At 46.5% G+C, this 19304-nt stretch overlaps 1 protein-coding gene across 1 annotated transcript in view; it reads right to left on the bottom strand.

The window, feature by feature from the left end:
• Positions 1-689: 689 nt before the first annotated feature.
• si:dkey-151g10.3 (uncharacterized) overlaps positions 690-19304 on the bottom strand; it is a 48287-nt gene continuing 29672 nt past the window's right edge. The window contains exons 18-41 of the mRNA XM_056597162.1: positions 17099-19287; positions 16540-16792; positions 15639-15728; positions 15033-15310; positions 14588-14928; positions 13874-14109; positions 13625-13720; positions 13373-13530; positions 13190-13292; positions 12825-13069; positions 8105-8199; positions 7725-7885; positions 7358-7499; positions 4243-4349; positions 4013-4104; positions 3787-3876; positions 2938-3020; positions 2653-2825; positions 2395-2480; positions 2136-2254; positions 1604-1947; positions 1361-1456; positions 1163-1272; positions 690-1073 (exon numbers count right to left, since the gene is read on the bottom strand). Of these exons, the coding sequence (XP_056453137.1) occupies positions 690-1073; positions 1163-1272; positions 1361-1456; positions 1604-1947; positions 2136-2254; positions 2395-2480; positions 2653-2825; positions 2938-3020; positions 3787-3876; positions 4013-4104; positions 4243-4349; positions 7358-7499; positions 7725-7885; positions 8105-8199; positions 12825-13069; positions 13190-13292; positions 13373-13530; positions 13625-13720; positions 13874-14109; positions 14588-14928; positions 15033-15310; positions 15639-15728; positions 16540-16792; positions 17099-19287 (6071 nt within the window). The remainder of the gene's footprint in view (positions 1074-1162; positions 1273-1360; positions 1457-1603; positions 1948-2135; positions 2255-2394; positions 2481-2652; positions 2826-2937; positions 3021-3786; positions 3877-4012; positions 4105-4242; positions 4350-7357; positions 7500-7724; positions 7886-8104; positions 8200-12824; positions 13070-13189; positions 13293-13372; positions 13531-13624; positions 13721-13873; positions 14110-14587; positions 14929-15032; positions 15311-15638; positions 15729-16539; positions 16793-17098; positions 19288-19304) is intronic.

Genomic DNA, 19304 nt, shown 5'->3' on the forward strand with positions numbered 1-19304 from the left:
CATAATTCTTACTGAACCGTACATGGTATAACTAATTACACAACACTTTCCATTATTATGGCAAACTTGCAATTCATTATGAACTTCTGAAGAAAACATTTCTGAAAGCTAGGACATTTTGAACGAACCGAGAAAGAGTAAAAGTCCAAGTATTTAAGTAAAGATGAGAGAACATGAATATCTGCTGCCTGAATACAGAAACTATTATAGCCCAACTCAAAAACGATACATTGAAGATTTAACTCCAATATTATATTAATTTCAAGTTTCTAAAATGTCTTTATTGCCAACATTAGGAGGATGCGGTTTACCCGTCAAGTTGCCTGGTGAAAAGTGTGTTCAGTGGGTCTTTGTAACATTATATTTGTGGATAGAAGAGTAAAAGCATGGAGGAAGATGAGAAAACCGATGATCATAAAAACCTATAATAAAAATATAATGAATTCTGTCCGGGCAGTATGTCCTTGTAAGTAATTTTTTCTTCATTTTCCCCACCCAATGTGTGGCCACATTACCAGCACCGCCTACAAGAGAAGTTTGCCATTGCGGTGAATTTTCAGAATTTTTCCAAGTCTCTGTTTTGCAGTTGCAAGTCCTTTCCTTGGACGTTTCCCTGCTAAATTAAGAGAGGGAAAAGAGGAATGAGAAAACACGCCCTCAGTGCGATATGCCAGCATGTTGTGTGTTTCTCACGCGCTCCCCTTACCTTGTCCTGCTACAGCAGTGCTTTGACTGGCCGGCCCTGCCGGGGACGCGCCAGAGGGCGAGTAAGTGCTGCTGTTCTGCGGGGAGAGCGAAGGCCTCCTGGAGGTGAGGAACACCCCAGGAGCCATGGCCCCGGTGCCCCGAGGGCCCCCCGGGCCGAAGGGTCCGGGCCCTGCCGTGTACTCGTGATCCATCAAGCTGGCAGAGTAGTAGTCCATCCTCCGGTCGGGGCTGACCTCGGGTCCAGAGGAGGAAGCCTGTGGCGGGGAGGGCGGGGCTGGTTCCGGTTGGACAGGGGGCGGGGCCGGTGCCGGAGGTGGGGGCCGCTGCTTTTTGGTGTACTTTCTCTTTGCGGGTTTCTGTTGCTCCTACAAGGGAAACAATTACATATCAACCTCACCACCCAAAACTCCACCCTGATTCGTTGGATTAAAACTTCACATTTCCGTAAACCCACCTGGTGTGCCAGTTTAGCGGCCGCTGCTGCAAGACCGGTTTCCACCGATGCTACTCTCGCACCCTCCCTGGCCGGTCTCTCCTGTTTCGGGAGGGTGGGCAACACCCGTGCTGCAAATGGAAAGTAAGGGTTTAAAAGAAAACCCCACTATGGTTTTAAGATGCATTATCATTTTACAGAATGAACTATGCAGAAAACCTTTTGGACTCCAGGGTGTATCGTCCCAGTTTTTCTTCCGTTTCATCTTGGCCTTGTTGGCATGATCCTCCTCGTCAGACTCTAGCGAAGGGTAAACTAAGAGAAAAAGACAGGCACACAAGTTACTTCAAAGAATGAAAGAATCTTAGGAAAATACAGTCGATGACCTCCGTGTTCAGCTTCGTGTCCATGTGTGGGGTCTGTGTTTAAAAGGCATTGGCAGGTGCATATGATGTCTCTCACCGTAGTCAGAGTCCTTAAAGCATGTGCCGAGAGTCTCCTGCTCGTCCGGACTTTCCTCGTCGCTAAGGTGCCGCGCCGGACGCTTGATCGCCCGCTTCCCAGGACGCTGCTGGATGGCGGGTTTCTTCTCGGGACTACCTGAATTCTTTTTGTTTCCGCCGGACACCCACACAGCCCTTCGCCCCTTCTCCTTCACCACGGCAAGACCCTCCGTCAGGCCTCCTGAGATGGACATGGGCGAGGACGAGGAGGAGGAGGATGAAGAGGAGGAGGACGGAGGGTTGGCCATGGAGAGCATGCCTTGGATGGCTTCCCGTGTGCTTGGAGAGGCTGGAGCTTCCTCACTGAGAAAGAGAAGAGGGGATCAGCCTACCGATAGCAATCAAAAAGTACACCAATGCTTTCTAAAATCGTTACAATTGTAGTTTTTAATTAGGACTGCAGTGCTTAGCACACCCAATTTGTTGGATTCAAAATATATACTTAAGCCTTAAATCTGTAAAACATTTGAACACTAACATAGAGATCTCACCTGAGTGCAGAGTCCAGGCCCGCTACTTGCTTACTGGCCTTCAGTAAGTCCAGAATACCTCCGGCTCCACCCTTCACTCCATGGGCAGCCAATGCTTCCTCATCTGTTGTGTAGTCCTCCTTTAATGAACAAACAAACAAACAAACAAACAAACGTGGTTCTAGCATGGCGGTAACCATGATAAAGAAGACAACTTTAAATAACCATGCAGATGACATTGCATTCATCGTGACCCGTTGAACATGCAGAGCATCCTTACCTCAATGTCAAAATCCACCTCCCCAGGCTCCCTGATCCTGTTGGGGTCAGAGCACGGCTTGGCTCGGGGAAGCTTCCTCGGAAGACCTTATAAAAAGGAGCATTTTCATTTTGAGTTTCTGGAGTGTTATAACGTAGCAATAGTGCGGACAACTTCGTGGTCTGCAGGGAATAGAAAGATTATGGAGGAGCGAAGCTGCACGGTTGTCCATAATTATACAGCCGTCACCCGGCCCCTCTTTTGGAGGTTAATTCTCACCACTAAGTTTCTTCTTCTTGCTGGGCCCTGTGGGCTTGCGGCGTGGCGGCGGGGTCTCGTCGATCTGCAGCTCGTCCTCCGTCTCCAGGTCAGAGAGGCTGGATCCCTCCATGGCCACATGTTGGAAGTTCCCTGCACCTCCAGCTCCGTTACTGCCGCCCTTCTTCTTGGAGCTTGAAAAGAAGAAGGAAAAAAAAAAGAGACTACGTCAGCATTTTCAGCCCGCCTTCGAAGGAGCACAGGGTCAACAAAAGGAGCAACGTGTCTGTTGTGCATTTCGCTTACCCTTGAATTTTGCCATTGGTCAGTACAAGTTTCAGCTTGCTCTTATTAAGCTTCCCTTCAAACTCCTCTAATGGCAACTCCAGCTGGAGACCAAAGAAAAACAGTACAAATACAGTTGTAAGCAAATCAATTGGCAAACACAATCAATAACTCATGCTGTTCAGAAAGAAATTAAAGCTACAGTAGGCAATTTATTTTAGAAGCAATTTTTTTTCTTCCTATTTTTTCAATTTTTCTTTACATCCCAAAAGCAATTAATTAAAATCAAATGCTATTTTAAAAGCATAAAGAAAAATACGGTATCTTTGACTTTTATCTGTCCAACTACCGTCCAACCCGGCTTCCTGCGGGCACTCTGCCGTAGGTTGGATAACTTAAAGACCAAGCTTACTCTGGCTGGCTTCTCCAAATTGCCTACCCTAGCTTGAAAGAAGGTGAAGATAATCCCATACCTTGTTTTTCTTGGATTTGCCGGGATTAAACTTTTTAAGAGTGTGTTTGGTGTGAATTTCCAGGAGATCCAGTTCCCCAGCCTCTGCCTTGATCAGACTTTTCTGACTCTTCTTCTTGGTTACCGGCAAGCCCATAACCCCTACCCCATCCTTTGCTTTGGGCCCTCTCTTTTTTCCTGGAGAGCGGATGGGATTTTGGGAAGGGGTAGCGGGACCTTTAGAGAGCGGCGACCCAGGGAACGGGGGAGCGGCCCGGCCAATGTTTTGCTGAAAGATGTCCTTTGAAAATAAATGTTGCCGTTATAATTCAAATGAAAACCGACAATATATGGAGTGTGTAAAATGGAACGATGATATGAACGCCACACACCACATCTACCAGGGTGCTTCTTTGTACCTCGACAAGGCGGATCTCTTTAGCTAGGTCCTTTATTAACTGCTGAGTCTTGATGGTCTCTGGAATTTCCACTTCGTGGTCAGCTATTGCCTGTGAAAGAAGATCGGTAAAACAAAATTACAAATCTAAATAACTTCTGATCACTGGACAGTACGATAATATGATCTTCACTCAAAGATGTGTAGAGAGTGAGCCGAGTGAGGTGGTTGATGGGTTTACGCCTGACCTCTTTGCGGGTCCAGGTGCGGAAAGCATTGTTCAGTGCCTTTGCTCCGTGGACCAGGTAGGTGGCAGGATGCCTGCGGTTCTCCCTCAAACCTACCAAATAGAGCCCCACTGGTTTGGTAACATCACCAGAAACTTTTCTGAAACTTTTCTTCTCATGAAAAAAGCTGAGGAAATACAGGTCTTGAAAGCATGAATTGAACACGTCTGGCTAGAGGTTAGAAACCTTACCTCTGAATGTATCGAGGAGGTGCTTGCCAACATACCAGCACACGGTCTCAAAGTTGGGGAACCTAAACAGATCTGCTGTGCTCAACCTCTTTTCTATCTCATATGCCCTGAGGAGAAACGGTTTGTTAAACATGTTTTAAGGTATGTGCCTGAATCAGGGGTTGACACTAAGGTTTCAAAAGCACTTGCCCATCGGGCAAGTACAGGTCAGGTTCAACTTGCCCGAATGTAATGTTCACTTGCCCAAATTATAATCAGAATCGTAAACAGGCCTCTTTTTGCCAGGCACCCGGCCTGGTTTTGGGGGGGCTCAGAAAAATCATCCTAGCTCAGACTGAAGCTGAATGTTAGCTTCCACACATGTGTTTAAAAAATAACAAACTTCTCTTTGTTTACTTATTTATCGAGCGGTCACATCGTGCCATGAAGTGATTTCAGTCCACAGTTACAACCTATTAAAGCTATCGCCAAGTTATATGTAGACCTGCATGATTTGATGCAAATGTACATAACTAAATGTCAGAGGTAGTAGCAAAGATATGTCTTTTTTAACTTTCAAGTTTCTTGTAGCTCTAACTGAATAATCACAATCGCGTTTAGGTTGTCAGTCACGATACTGGATTTTCTAACTTCAACACTATTCCTGGAAAAAGATCTGGCAATCGAATGCACCAAGCCAAACACTCGCAAATAAATATATGGCCACTAGATTGCGCTGAAGAATATGTTTTCTGATTGAAGGGAATTTACCTATTTCCTAAGAAACCTTCTCTTATTCATTGATTGAAAACACCATGTTAAGTTGCAAAATTTGGCCCAGATACTGGATAATCTGTTTATGGTGGTTTTATTCGATCAGAATCAACTTCAACTTTGTGGACAAAAATCACAAAGGTAATACTTCATTTTTGGTTGTTAAAAGAAAAGGGGACGTTTCTTCTTAAGTTGTTATTTGCGAGTTTTAGTCACAGAATGATATGGTTTGGACTGTTGGAATAAGTGGAGGCTCAGCTTTCATGTAATATATACAGTGAGGGTCCAATTTCGTGAAAAAGATCGCTATTGCTGTGCGCATGTGCACAGTTATGAAACACAAAACCGTGTTCTTGACTTTCCTTGATAATTTGCCTCAATCCAAAGTACTTCCAAACTGCACTCCTCCATCACTACTCCATTTAACTTCTACCTAAACCGTTCGCGGAGGTGCTGCACTTGAGATGCTAGCTGTGTTGGCTAACCTTTAGCGAATCACTGCCAGAGACCACACTGCGAGTGAGTGACAGAAGGCGGGGCTATATTCGCACTGAAGCGATGCGTGTCTGTTAACTCGCTTTCCGAGAGAAGAGAAGACAGCGCGCTGATCAATTGCAAATACTTCTATTTTGTGTGGTTTTGCGGAACAAAAGGTTGTTCTGCAGTTTCTAAAAACATTTGAATAAATAGCTTTTATATTAACATCCACCCAAAATCCACTTGCCCGTTCGGGCAACCAGAAAAAATCTCAACTTGCCCAAACATTTTTTTTACTTGCCCCGGGCAAGCGGGCAACCGTTAGTGTCAACCCCTGCACTGAATGCATGAGCAATTCACTTGAATGAGATCGGTGTGAGGGAACTCACCGTAGCTGCATGTCAATGTTGAGACTATGAAGAAAGTTCCCTCCAAAAGCTAAACAGTCCACTGGAGTGAGAACCGCATGAATCCACCCTAAAAAACACATGCAGAAAATATGTAAATCTAACTGATTGACAGCTCCAGTGATGCAGACACATATAGGGGGAAAAAAGACAGCTTCCGCGAGTCTGAAAAACTTGAATCGCAATGCCGTTTGTATAACATGATAACTATAGGCTTTAAATCACTCATCAGAGAGGTGTGAAATAAATAGACATGGAACAACTTTAAGAGTTTTGTGGATTTTAATTTTAATTGATTAAAGTGTATTCATTTATAATTGCTGAGCATTACGATAATGACCTGGTCCCATTTCCCCATTTCTTATATGCTATCGTGTTTCCTATTTGGTACTTAAAATTGTGATTTGGCCACCATACTAGTACCCGATCAGGGCCGGATCTACCATTAGGGCACACGGCACTGTGCCCAGGGGCCCCAACCATTCCCAGCCAGTGGGGGGGCACCACACGAAAAACTTTTTTTTAAAAAAAAAAAATTTATGAATGTTTGTACTCTTAAAATAGTTATACATGGTATTATTAAATAGGGTATTCATTTAAAATTCATTATTAAAACGAATGTCATAAGAACAGCAATATAATGATTCTGAACAATATAGTGGCCTAATGTGACAGTTAACCCCCCTCCCATAACCTGTCAATTGAGCCAGTCCACCTATGGTGAAAAAAACAAAACGCGGTAGAGATGGGGGGGGGGGCCTTCAGGCATTTGTGCCCAGGGGCCTATGATTTGTTAATCCGGCCCTGCCCAATGAAGGAAAACTGTGAGCCTACCTGTTGGAATGAAGAGGGTGTTGCCTTGTTTGACCGAACATTTGTAGCACATATCCACTTGATCGCCAAAGAACATCTCATTCTGATTCGAAGAGGAACTCCAACGTTCAAACAAGGCCAGATTGGCTGCAGTTGGAGATATCAAGTAAAATATCTTCTCGCCCTACATAGAGAGACAAAAAGAGGTTTGGATGGATGTAGTTAGATTAAAGGCCACTTATGAACAACGGTTTCAGTCATAAACCTCACTACAAGTCAACTCATGTAGCTTACCCTCAGAACGTGATACCAGACCGAAGTTCCTCCAAAGTCAATGTGAAAGTCTGTGTAGCTGTCCTTCACCCCCATCAGGCAGTACTTCTGTACGTTCGGACGTTCAAACACAGACTCCTCTGGCCACAGGTTTTCAACCCAGGACAGTTTCCTAACGATCTTTGGAGTTTCCACCAAATTGGAGAGCCTATAAGAGACATGGACTATTTCTTAACAAAGTGTTACGCGAACCAATATGGGAGACGTGTGCCTTATTTAGTAAATAAATGACTTTCTATTTTGATAAAATACAGTAGGGTCCATGTAGAATAAGGCTAGATACTGAAGTGGTATTGAACAGGGGCTGAGCGTATAACTATGAGAATGTGCACCTGGTCTCTGAGAACTCCAGGCTGATCACATTGAGCACTCTGTCTCGGTTGGGGCTGTTGTAATATTCCACAAACTCTTCCAAGCGCATTTTCATGTCAGACTGGCGAGACACGTCAATCACATCTATCTCTTTGTCAGGACCTAGAATGAGGACAAAAAACGCCATGTATTAGATACGTCTAAAAGTAGCGTAGTGTTCTTTCAACAAATTACACATTCAACACAAATTCTGTTCAGTGAGGAAAAAATTACTTTTGAACAATTGGGAAAAATGTCAATAGTACAAATGCACTTTGTTGAACAAGTTTTTTAATAAGGCTACATGACCCAGAGGGAGAAAGGGAATTAAATAGGAAGGAGGTTTACCGATGTAGTGCTCTACGTCGTTGACGCCGAAGGAGGATGGCGGCAAGTTCATGCCCAAGCCATCTCGCCGGAGCACCATGACAGGAACACTAAAGGAACGCTCTTCAAGGAACTCCACCGTCAGCTGGGCCCCAGTGGGCTTCAGCAAAACCTCATCCGCACTGGATAAAGGAAACCATGCACTGATTAAATTGGGATTGGGGTATGCTGAATATGTGTGTATTCCCTTTTTAAAGACACAGTAGGTAATGTGTATTAACAGCTCATGTTTAATAGCTCATGTTTTTTTTTGGTGAAGGTCAGAATAACAAGCAGCCATGGCGCCACACGGGAGGGTGCAGGGCTTACCTTGGAAAAGTGCGGCTCCGAAGTTCCCTCACAAACTGTGGGGTGCCTGTTTTCGCAGGCCGAGTAGGATCTCTCCCTGCCACAGCACCCCCATCTGCCTGCTTATTTCCCCCACGACGCTTACGCACTGCCGGTGGAAACGGAGGGAAACACATTGTCAACAGAAGTGCTGGGTCTAGACAGAAAATTGGAGAGGCTTTCAAAAGCAATGATTAGTGAAATATCAAAATGACACACATTTTAATAACTTACTGATCGATGGCCCATGGGTGATCTGACAGTTAGGGCAGTGATACAGGTCAATCTCTGCTGCTTTATCCTCCTCCACTCCAACACAGCTGCAAGGAAATCAATGTGTAGATCCAGCATCAAGATAGGGAAAGTAGCAAACTGAGCAGATCTTATTAAAAATACAATTATCAGGGAACACATCTCAGACCACGTCATAACAATTCCACTAAAAACACAGTCATCAAATTGACTAATGGAGCTAGGATACAATTCAGTATGCATCACTGACAACTTTACAGAATAGAAGATTTGATGATATAATTCGACGTATGGAATGGTACAAAGCAAACAGTGACTATTAATGGCCCACCTCAAAGACAAAGACAAAATCACAAAAGAATAAAAATATAAACATGACTCACCTCCCATGGAACCAGTCTTGACAAATGTCACATTCGATCATGAACCGGGTCACATCATATGGTAGTCGACACAAACAGTATACTGGTACTGATGCCATACTGAATGTCACTATGAAAACAATCTCAGTGCAGTCTCTGGTAAGAGCCCACTTCAGTCAGTGTACAATCCAACAGGCAGAGGTTCAAATGTCCAAACTACATTAAGAGTTTTAATGTAGCTCTATATTAAGGGTAATAATGCTGAAATGAGTAGAGCTTCTGACATATCCCTGCCAGATGATCGTTCCTGACACGCATGACACTGGTCGCCCACCAGGAGCCCTGTTAAAAAGTAAACAATGAAAATTAGAAATAAATATCTTGGAGCACCAGTGGTAGAACAGGGTCTAAAACGCAATAATATGTTGTATAAAGCAAAAATAATAGATTCTACGCAAACAAATTAAGCAAAGATATCCCAACGGTAGCATCCGTCTCTAAAAGTTATCGATGCTAATTCTAGCTTGATACTGTCTACACTAAAAAAATCCTAATTACAAAAGCAATTTGGAAAATATTTCCATTTTAATGTAACATCATTTAGAAGTAACTGCAGACTGAGGGAACGAAAAAAAGGCTACATGTTGATTAAAGATGGTGTACATAGTACAAGTTTCAATAGCTTATAGGCTAACGAGGCTTGCCATTTGTAAACACACTATAATGGATAATGGAGCTGTGAGTTAAAGCGGTTTAGCGGTAAAGCTGGCTAACGCTGAGCTAACACATTAGCTAACGGCTATGTTGTCAAAATAAGGGCTGTACAGATCCTTGTTTTCACATTAAGAAACAAATAAAACATGCATAATGAATAAAAGGCTTTTCTCGATGTAAAAAGGTAACCAACATTTTGAAAACCCATAAAATAAAGACAAATAAATCGGTTGTTAGCAACTTACCAAAGCAACCAGGTTGCGGCAAGGCCGAGAGCTTTAAAGCTGATGAAATCCGTAAGCAAGCTCGGGGATAGAAGCGGCCTAGCTCAGCACTGCAAAAGATAACTACAACAAGCGTCTGCACATTTTTATGAAGCAAACTTCAGGAACAATATGGTGTATTTCAAATTTCTGATATAAAATTACCGGGGAAATTATATAGCAAATCCCCTAAACAAGCACAACCATCAGAAATACGGACTACTATAATAACGCTTCAACGCCATTTCAAAGACAACAGCGGTAAACGGTTTCTTCTTCGCTGTCTGTTATTGAAGGAACAATAAAGTTGCGACTGGTAGAAAACTGAGGTGCGTTCAAGAAGACAAAACGTTACGGGACGATAGAAGCAAAACGTTATATAATCCGCACGTCTAGAGACCATATGATTCTGTATGTTTTTTATTTTATTTTCAATAAGATACTTGTATGTATGTATTTATCTGATTCAGCTCAGGAATGATAAAATAAAACGTTTAGTTTGTCAGACTGATTATGATATTTAATAAAACAATCAGAAGAGTTTGATGTTTATACATCATTTATTTTGATTAGTTACAAAACATAAATAAAATCAGCAATTTAATTAGTTACAATTTACAGATGCTAATTACCGGCAACGTTCATTACTTTCTTTTTATTATTTTATAGTTGGTTCTCAATCATGTTATTTCGAGACTCCACAAACATATTTTGGATATTTATCAATGCACATCTTTTTTGTATTGAAAGTTCTTCTCGGGTGACACATTGTTAAAATCCAATAATATATCCTAGAAGACTAACAATTACAAATGAGGGTTTAGAATCACCCCATCCTGCCTCCAACCAATGAAGGACACAAGAAGAGTTTAATTTAGACAAGAAAGAGAACCAATCTTCTCTAGTTTCACTTACCCTCTGATTTGATCATAACACAATTTATACAACCCCATTTCGAAATACAAAAATAATTTTCTTTAAGGTAACATTTTGGTAACACTTCCAAGGACCTGGCAAGTTCCATTTTATTCATGAATCATCGTCAAAGCTGTAGCAGTAGTCAACAGGTTAGTATCCAACATAAATAATGAACTACATTTCTGTGGAAAATGTGAGTTGTATCAAAAACAACATGAATACTAGAAGCCATACGTTAAATTGCAGGTAATACTACTGCAAAGTGATGCAAATTGAACCATAAACTCTTGTACAAACTGCTTTTCCCAATTACAAATTTGTAGGATGTTTTTGACTCCTTTGTATCCTAATCTCCTCATTGCTGTAGAACAGAATATCTCTATTGATATTTATCATATTTTCAATAAATACAGAAATGTATATACTACTCCATTATATATACATTATACCAAGTAAATGTATCAATGATTGACCATCAATAGCCAATACATTATTTAGCTTTAACGCTGAAAGTCAAATAGAACATCAGTTGGCTATATTATTATGTAGGCCTATGTCCCTGTTTTTTGATTGACGTTAATTCAGAAATATGTTCACTTCTTGATCAAGTTAGGGTACTGTGCATGATTGCACTTTCGTGGTCCAGTCTAGTTTATAGTCATTCACAGTGAAAAAGCTTATGATCATAGACAAAATAGTTCACCATTAAAATAATAATACCACGTTCAACAAAGTTTTAAACTTTACAGTTGTAAAATGTCAAACTTTACAGGTGTAAAAGTCCTCACCGGTCTTGCGTACATTGCGTACAGGCCGCTCCGAATAAAAGCAAAATGGGTGCCATTTATGACGCAGTGCAACGGTAACAAAGCTTTGCCACACAGAAAAAAATACACATTCTCACACAATAATGTAGTCAATTTAAAAGGCAATATCGGAAAGAAATCATGTTTTTCCCATTTAATAATCATTTGGCAGTTTTTTTCTCTTTCGTGCCCCACCTCATAAACATGTATGAATTAATTAGTAGTGAGCATACTACCTAAATCAAAGTGTAGGTGCGCAAAGATCCACTCAAGGTAGCCAAAAGGTCATGCAAAGTAGTAATGTAATGGATGCAGTGCAGGAACTTTAAAGTCCTCCCAAACAATAAAAATGTGAAGCAAAGACTTGGCAGAACTTCTGAGCTTGTCAATATCCCGCTAATAATACTAAAATGAAGGACACAGACTATCAATCATGTGAATTCCGTTCAATTAAATCTGCTACAAACCCATTGCTGTTTCGAGGTATTAGAAGCTAACATGCCGTGTCCATGCACTACACTTAAAACAGTGCGCTGATGGCATCATGGTTGCGATGGTAGCCAGATAACATGACCATGCTTTACTGTGTAACATGCTTTCGACGCAACTGTGTTTACGCTTTCGGCCCATGGAAACACTTTGTGCTTTATTCCATCATTTTAATGGTCTGTTCTTTAATCCTCATCTGTTAAGTTGCTTCTAGAAAATATTTTATGTCATACAGACAAATAAATCAAATGCACAATGATCAATTTAGACAGTTACTAATTGCACTTTTAAAATTGTTGTTTTGCCCTAACTTTGACAAAGAAATATAACGAAAAAGTCATTGATGTTAAAATCCTGTGTGTCCTTCATGTCTCTTTCAAATAGAGTTCAGGTTCAACCGTATGAAAGGAAAGATAATTAATTTGTGTCACAAATACAAAGGGGCGGGGGGGTGGGGGGTTATGCCCTTGTACAGTACATACATAGAAGCACAAACACACTCACACTCACAAATGCACACACACATTGCAGAATTTATACAACTTAACAGCCAAACACAACATTATTCATAAATCCACAGCCACAGTGGCCCTGTCTGTAGTGTACATACAGTAACCATCTTTCACATTCACACCCCCTTCCCACAATAACTACATCAACACTCGTCCTTCTCTCATCCACTCTTCCACATCCTCAATTTCATATCCAATCTTTAGAATACCCTTCAAAAGTCTCAACCCTGGCCCCGTCACCCAGTCCTTGCCCAAAGCCCTCTCGGGGGCTTCAGGGCTGTCCCAGGGGGAGGGGGGTGGCGGGGGGCGCTGGGTGTAGTTTGGCACTGGAAGGCAGAGGAGCGGTAGAGCAGGAGGAGGAGGAGCAACAGGAGGAGGAGGAAGAGGAGGAGCAGGAGCAGAACGTGGCCCCGGTCACAGTGCTGCTGTCTGTGGGTGCAGAGGGGGGCACGGTCGAGGCGGGCTTCTGGGAAGGCAACAGTGGCTGGGTTTGAGGTGGCAGGTGAGTGGCGCTGGCCGGGGCTTGGCTCTGCATTGGCTGAGACTGGGTCTGCAGGGGACTCTGGACCCGAGGCTGGGGGAGCTGCTGGCGGAGCGGGGGCTGCTGATAGGACATCTGCTGGAGCGACTGGTGGAGGTGCACACTGGGCTGCAGCTGGGGCACTGGAGCCAGGTGTGTAGGCGGTGTTGCCCCGGGGGAGCGCAAGGTACGGCACGCTCCTCCTGCTCCTCCTCCTCCTACTCCACCTCCTCCTCCTCCTCCTCCTCCTCCTCCTCCTCCACCTCCTCCTGTGTAGTGTGACGGGGCAGCCCCGGGCAGGCTCGACGGGGCTGGGGATGACTGGGGGTTTAGAGGTGCTACTGGAAACCAGCAGGGGGGAGCCACCTGTGCAACAATCACACATGTTATCAGGGGGCGGTTGACTTGGCTGAAGTAGAGGAAGTGCTTGTTGCGCCGGGCTTTACCTCCGCCGGTTGGCCCCAGAGTTCCTGCCCCTGCTGGATCTGTTTGATCTGATTGAGCGATGGCTTGGGAGGGGCGGGACCCACCGCCTCCTTTGTCCAATCGTCCACCAGTTTGTGCAGCTCGTCTGTAAATGTGCTCTTCCTAGGGGGGCTGTGATCTGTGGAAACAAAGCAGGAGGCAGCTTTCCGGTGAGCATTGTTGACGTTGAGCGCCGGTAACTCCTTGTTTGCGTGAAGAGAACAAACCCATACCTCTTTTGGCTGATAGCGAGGTGGTGCTTTCAGGGTGGCGGTACGGAGGCAAGCGGCTGTGTTCCCCACCAGAGTAACTGCTTGACTGCTGGACCCCTGAACAAAGAGTCACACATAAAACGGAAGGTCAGAAGGTATCAAGAGCTCAGAGCGAGTAAGAGTATGACATGAATTGGGGTTGTTGTTGTTGGGAGGAGGAGAGTGGGGAGATGGGGGGATATATGGAATATGTGGAAAAGCAACGGTTACCAGGGGATGCGACTCCATTGTTGTCCAAGTGAGAATGAGGCCGGGGCCGGAGCTTGACCTTGTTTGGCCGGGGCCTGCGGGGGGACAGGGATGTGGGCGTCATGGGAAGAGGGGGCGTTCGCGGCAGCGGGAGAGGCAGGGTGTGCCTGTGATCTTTGATGGAGCGCAGCTGCTGGTAGAGACCCTGCAGCTCTCTGTTCTGCTGGGCCTGGAGCGACACCACCTCCTTTATGTGCCTGGAACGCATGAGTTGGAATGTCAGGGTGGTGATGTCCGGTTTAGGGGAATAGGGTAAGCTGTGTAATCGCTAGTGTTGTATAATGGAAAGCCTGGGATATATTGATACGTAATCTAATATAGAGATTAATGAAATATCAACATTGAATAATTTATGTTGTTATTTCGACAATAACATAATGTATTCTTTAATTCGTTTTTTTCTTTTTCAAAATATTATTTATGCTGAACTTCTGTTTTTAATGTATTCACCCTCCAAATGCCAAATCAGCGGAAGTAGCTATGAATTATTCAGGACCTCAACATCAAGTTACCATATACGATAGCGATGGAAATCCACAGGGGGGAGAAAAAGGACAAATTAAATGAAAGAAAACGACCAAAAACGCTATGAATAAACATGGGTGTAGTTAAACATGATTATATAGGATGGATGGAGGATATCTTAGCCTCAATTGCCCTCCATTGTGCTCTCACTTCTCTCGGAGCCGGTGCAGCTCCTTCCTCAGCTCCTCATCCTCCATCTCACTCTCCTCGTCGTCGCTGCTGCCCAGGGGGGAGTGTCCGTGGCTGTGTCCTCGGGGCGGGTGGCTCAGCGCAGGTGTCCTCTTCCCTTCCTCCCCCTCCTTCCCCCTGGCCTTCCTCCTCTCTCGCTCCAGGTCGGGGGAGACGGGGGAGCTGTCCGTGTGCGCCTCCTCTCTCTTGGCGGCCTCAGCCTGGGTCACTGAGAAGCGCCCCACTTTCCTGTGGCTGCTCCTCAGGCTTTGGGCCTGCTCCTTGGGAGGGGAGGGTTCGGGAGGCTGAGGCACTGGAGTCACCTGGAGGTAAAGAACGATGGGCAGGTGTAAGTGCTGCTGTCGTCTCGCCTGCTGGAACTTATCGTTTTATATATGTCTAAGTGGGAGAGAAGTGCGTTCCCCACCTGAAATCGGCCTTTACGGGACACTGTCGGATTGAGTGGCACATCTTCCTTTTCCTCTGTGAGCGGCTGAGCGTCTTTCCCATCTGACAATGGAGGCATATGACAAACAAGGAGGGCGGCCACAGAGAAAACAGAGGTATAAAGACATGGGCCATGGACAGGGAAGACACAGACCAAGGCATTCAAACAGTACAAACAAACGATATACACCCATGAAGATATACAGTGACAGAGAGACACATTAACACACAGACACAGAAGTAGAGCATTAAAAATCACTCACCAACACCACACCACATTATTATCAACCCTGCGCCTTATGCATCTTACATGCAGGACTATGAGAAGACAGTTGCATTGAATGTTGAATATTGCAGCAGAATTCAAACATAAGTCAAACAATGTGTGAAAGCGCGCAGTCCTGTTAATTGCATGCTCGAAGCAAACGTGTTAAAGCATTGTGAGGGGTAAACACACGTGAAATGGAAACAAAAAGGGACTTAAAGGAAATGGAACGTAACCATGGTATGGCAGATGCATGTCCAATTCAAGAAGATTGAATTCCCGCCCACCCTCACATCCACTCTTTCATTTTCACTGACTTACAATCGTTTCCACAGAGGTAGGAGACATCCGTGTTGATAACCTGTAGTCTCATCAACGGTGATAATCCTTTATGTGTTATGTCTTTTAACCCTAGTTGGGATATCACATACATAAAGTTGATTGACATAATGCCTACATACTATAATAACAACTGCCATAGAGTTAAGCTGTTCAGTTAGTTCTCACCAAATCTCCCATCAATGGTTGATTTGGTATTGTTCACGTCACACAATATAGAAGGAAGCTTCTACATCTGTGTAGTAGCACAGATGTCAGTGCCCTTTAAACCCGTGGCCCCATGATGTTATGGCTCTGCTTGCGTGCTGGTGGACACTACAAGCGATGTGGTGAGCAGAGTGAGTTGATTGGTGGTGCGTTGGGGTGGGTTTGTGTGTGGCTGGATGGGGTGGTGCTGGTGAATCATGTAGAGGTCAATCCTGTGCACGGGAGGGGGGCTTTGGTATGAGCCGTGGGTGTCGCCTCCTTCTACACCCTCCCACCCTCTCCTACTCCCCTCTGCTCTCGTCCCCTCGGGGAGAAATGCATGCGAAAAAGAAAGGATTGCTGAGAAAATGAGATTTAGTTATAAAGGAATTAAATCATAGCAAAGAAAGAACAGCCATGTATGTAGTGATATCAAAGCTCTACAGTGGACTACAGGGTCACATTAGCAGAAGGCAAAACATGTATCTATTTACAATTATTAATTATCGTCTAAAATACAATCTAAGGAGTTAAGGTACTATGTTACAACTAGAACTAGACATTAGGTTTTACATCATGCCTCAGCATCCCATTCTCTCACTCTCTTTCTTTCAGTCTCTCTCTCTCAATCTCTCAGTCTCAATTTCTCAATCGCTCAGTCTCTCGCTCTTTTGATCAGCCTCTAAGAAGACGCTACCTTGCTGGAATCTGGGCTTCTTGAACAAGCTGGCGGAGTGGCGCAGTTTGCATGCCCAGCTTTTGAATTTGCGAGTCCAGGATTTCTTGCTAACAGGATTTCTGATACTAGGACATGTCAGGTTTAGGCCAAAATATCCACCTCCTGCATTTTGCTGCTGCTGCTGCAGTCCGTGCCGCAGAGGGATGGCTTGCTGTTTTGGGGCCGCGGACGCCTCTCCGTGGGCACTGGTGTCTGAGTGTGGGGAGACAGCCTAGAGACCCCCGGTGGGATCGGGAAAAGGAATGGGGAATAAGGCGCAGAGACAGTTAGTGGGGCATTAGTGATTTACTATGGATCTCTAGAACTCAATGCCTAATGACCTCTGCAAGGTTGTTTGATGAATAATTTGATGAAATGGAATTTCCTACAAATATTGATAAATAATTATCAGAGAAATAACGGGGAATAATAAAGCTTGTTGTACTGGGGAGTTGAAAGTTGGTGGTGCAACTTGCTACTTGACGGAGAGGACTCGATCCGTTTTTTGTCCGTCTCTAAACTAATGAATGAAACTTACGAGTACAGTAGGTTCTCCGGGGACAGGTTGGCGCTGGGGCTCGACAGAGTCTTCCTGCTGGGGCATCAGGAGGGAGGAGGGTGGCGGGGCGGCAGACCCTGACCCAGAGCCAGAGCCAGAGGGCAGAGCTTGGTCTATCTGCGGCAGCTCCGACGCACCCACCTCCTCCTCTGCCCTCTGCGCCTCGGGCTCTGGGGAGGTGGACGAGGAGCGGGAGGACGTGGACGAGGAGGAGGAGGAGGTGGAGCTGGTGGAGGAGGAGGATTGAGGGGAGGTGTCTGAGGAGGAGCCTGGCAGGTGACCGGACAGCGGTTGGAACGTGGAGAGCTCCAAAGTCTCGTCCCCACCAGTGGACGCGGTGGAGGCTGCGGTCTGAGATACTGGAGGTGGGCTGGGGGCCACAGCCCCGCCCCCTGCCCCCGGTGCCGCCGCCCCACTGTGCTCCTGGTACAGCAGGTTGCGCAGCTTCTCGTCCAGCGTCTTGATGCGGTTGTCCCCAAACTCCATTTTGGGCGGACCCTCGCTGTCGGACTCGACCACGGAGGAGGGCTGGGCGGGCGAGGGTGTGAGGGTGAGGGAGAGGGAGGCGGGCGGTGCTTCGGTCGTGCTCAGAGGCAGAGGAGCCAGAGGAGGCAGAGAGGAGTCCGAGGCAGGCTGGAAGTGGCCCAGGCTCCCCGCCGGTTCCTCCGTGATTCCGGCCTCCCCCACGGAGAGTTCAGACTCAGACTGCTGCGACAAGGGCTGCTTGGGCAGGGGGTCCTCCTGCTGGGGCGGGTCCCCGGCCTTCACTGACTCATGCTGCATGTGGACCGGCTGCTGTGGCTGCAGGGGCTGCTGCAGCTGCTCCACGGGGACCTGCGCTGGTGGCGGTGGTGGAAGCGTGTTTGGCTGGACGTAGCTGGCATTGGAAGGCTGCGCCCTCTGCTGCGGGATAAACTGCTGACTGACCGACTGGGGAAGTGTCTGCACCGGGTCGGGCTGCACTGAGGCAGCGTACATCAGCAACTGTTGCTGTTGTTGGAGCCTTTGCTGTTGCTGCAGCTGCATTGTCTGCTGCAGCGCTAGGTGTTGCTGCAGGGGGTCGGCCTGGGCCTGCTGCAGAGACACTGCTGCCACTGGGGTAGATGGTAGCTGCTGCACTGCGGGCTGCTGTAGCACCTGTGTGCTATACTGTGGAGTTTGCTGTTGACCAGTCACATGCTGCGCCGCCGAGTGCAATTCTGCTGGCGGCATTTGAGCCATTTGAGGGTTGACTGGCTGCTGCACCACTGGCTCAGTCTGGCTGGGATGTTGCTGCTGTAACGGGGGTTGTTGTAATTGTAACACCTGGAAAGACTGCTGTAGTATTTGCTCCTGTGGTATTTTGAATTGCTCTTGGTAGATCTGCTGTTGTATTGGCTGCGGTTGTGGCGGTAAGACCTGCTGCATCTGCGGCACCATTGGTAGCTGCTGAAGCTGCAGGGCTTGGCGTTGTAAGCCTTGAAGCTGTGGCGTCGTCGGCGCCGGCGACACCTGCTGCAGTATCTGCTGCGGCACCTGATGCAGGGCAAGGTGCGTTGGTGGCTGCGGCTGGGTTTTGGGCGGTGCTGGCTGGGCCATCTGCGCCAACATCTGCTGCTGCTGCTGCTGCTGGTGCTGCTCCTGCATCACCTGGCTGACTGGGGGGGAGGTGACCGCAGCGGCGGCGAGAACAGGGGGAAGAGGACGAGGGTCAACCGAGGTGGAGTGATCCCCTCCGGACGCGTGCTGGCCCGGGGCCGCCAGTCCCGTCTCCCCGTAGTTTGCAGCTGGAACGGAGCTTCCGCTAGAGCCGTGAGGTGAGAGGACGTCGGGGACGGGGGCAGCGGAGGAGGCGGGCACAGCGGCGGCGGCATTCAGGTTGGACGCGGAAGACGGTAACGGTGAGGAGGAAGGGCCGGCGACCGAGGTGAGGACCAGTAGCTCCAGACCGGTCGGGGGTGCAGAAGGGGCCGAAGGCGCTGCGGCCAGGCTGGTTAGGGTAGAAGCCGGGGCGGAGATGCTGTCCGAGGTGGGAGTGGTGGCAGCGTGAACAGCGGCGGCGGTGGGGGGGGCGGACATGGAGGCCGGGGCGGAGGCAGCGGAGGTGGGGGGGGAAGCAGCGTAATGGGCGGGGGAGGAGGGAGAGGCCATTGCGATGGAAGGCTCTGACCTCTGAGATCTTTCAAACTCTGCAGCCACCATAAAG

Source organism: Gadus chalcogrammus, chromosome 1, assembly GCF_026213295.1.
Source record: "Gadus chalcogrammus isolate NIFS_2021 chromosome 1, NIFS_Gcha_1.0, whole genome shotgun sequence".
NCBI classification, from domain to species: domain Eukaryota; kingdom Metazoa; phylum Chordata; class Actinopteri; order Gadiformes; family Gadidae; genus Gadus; species Gadus chalcogrammus.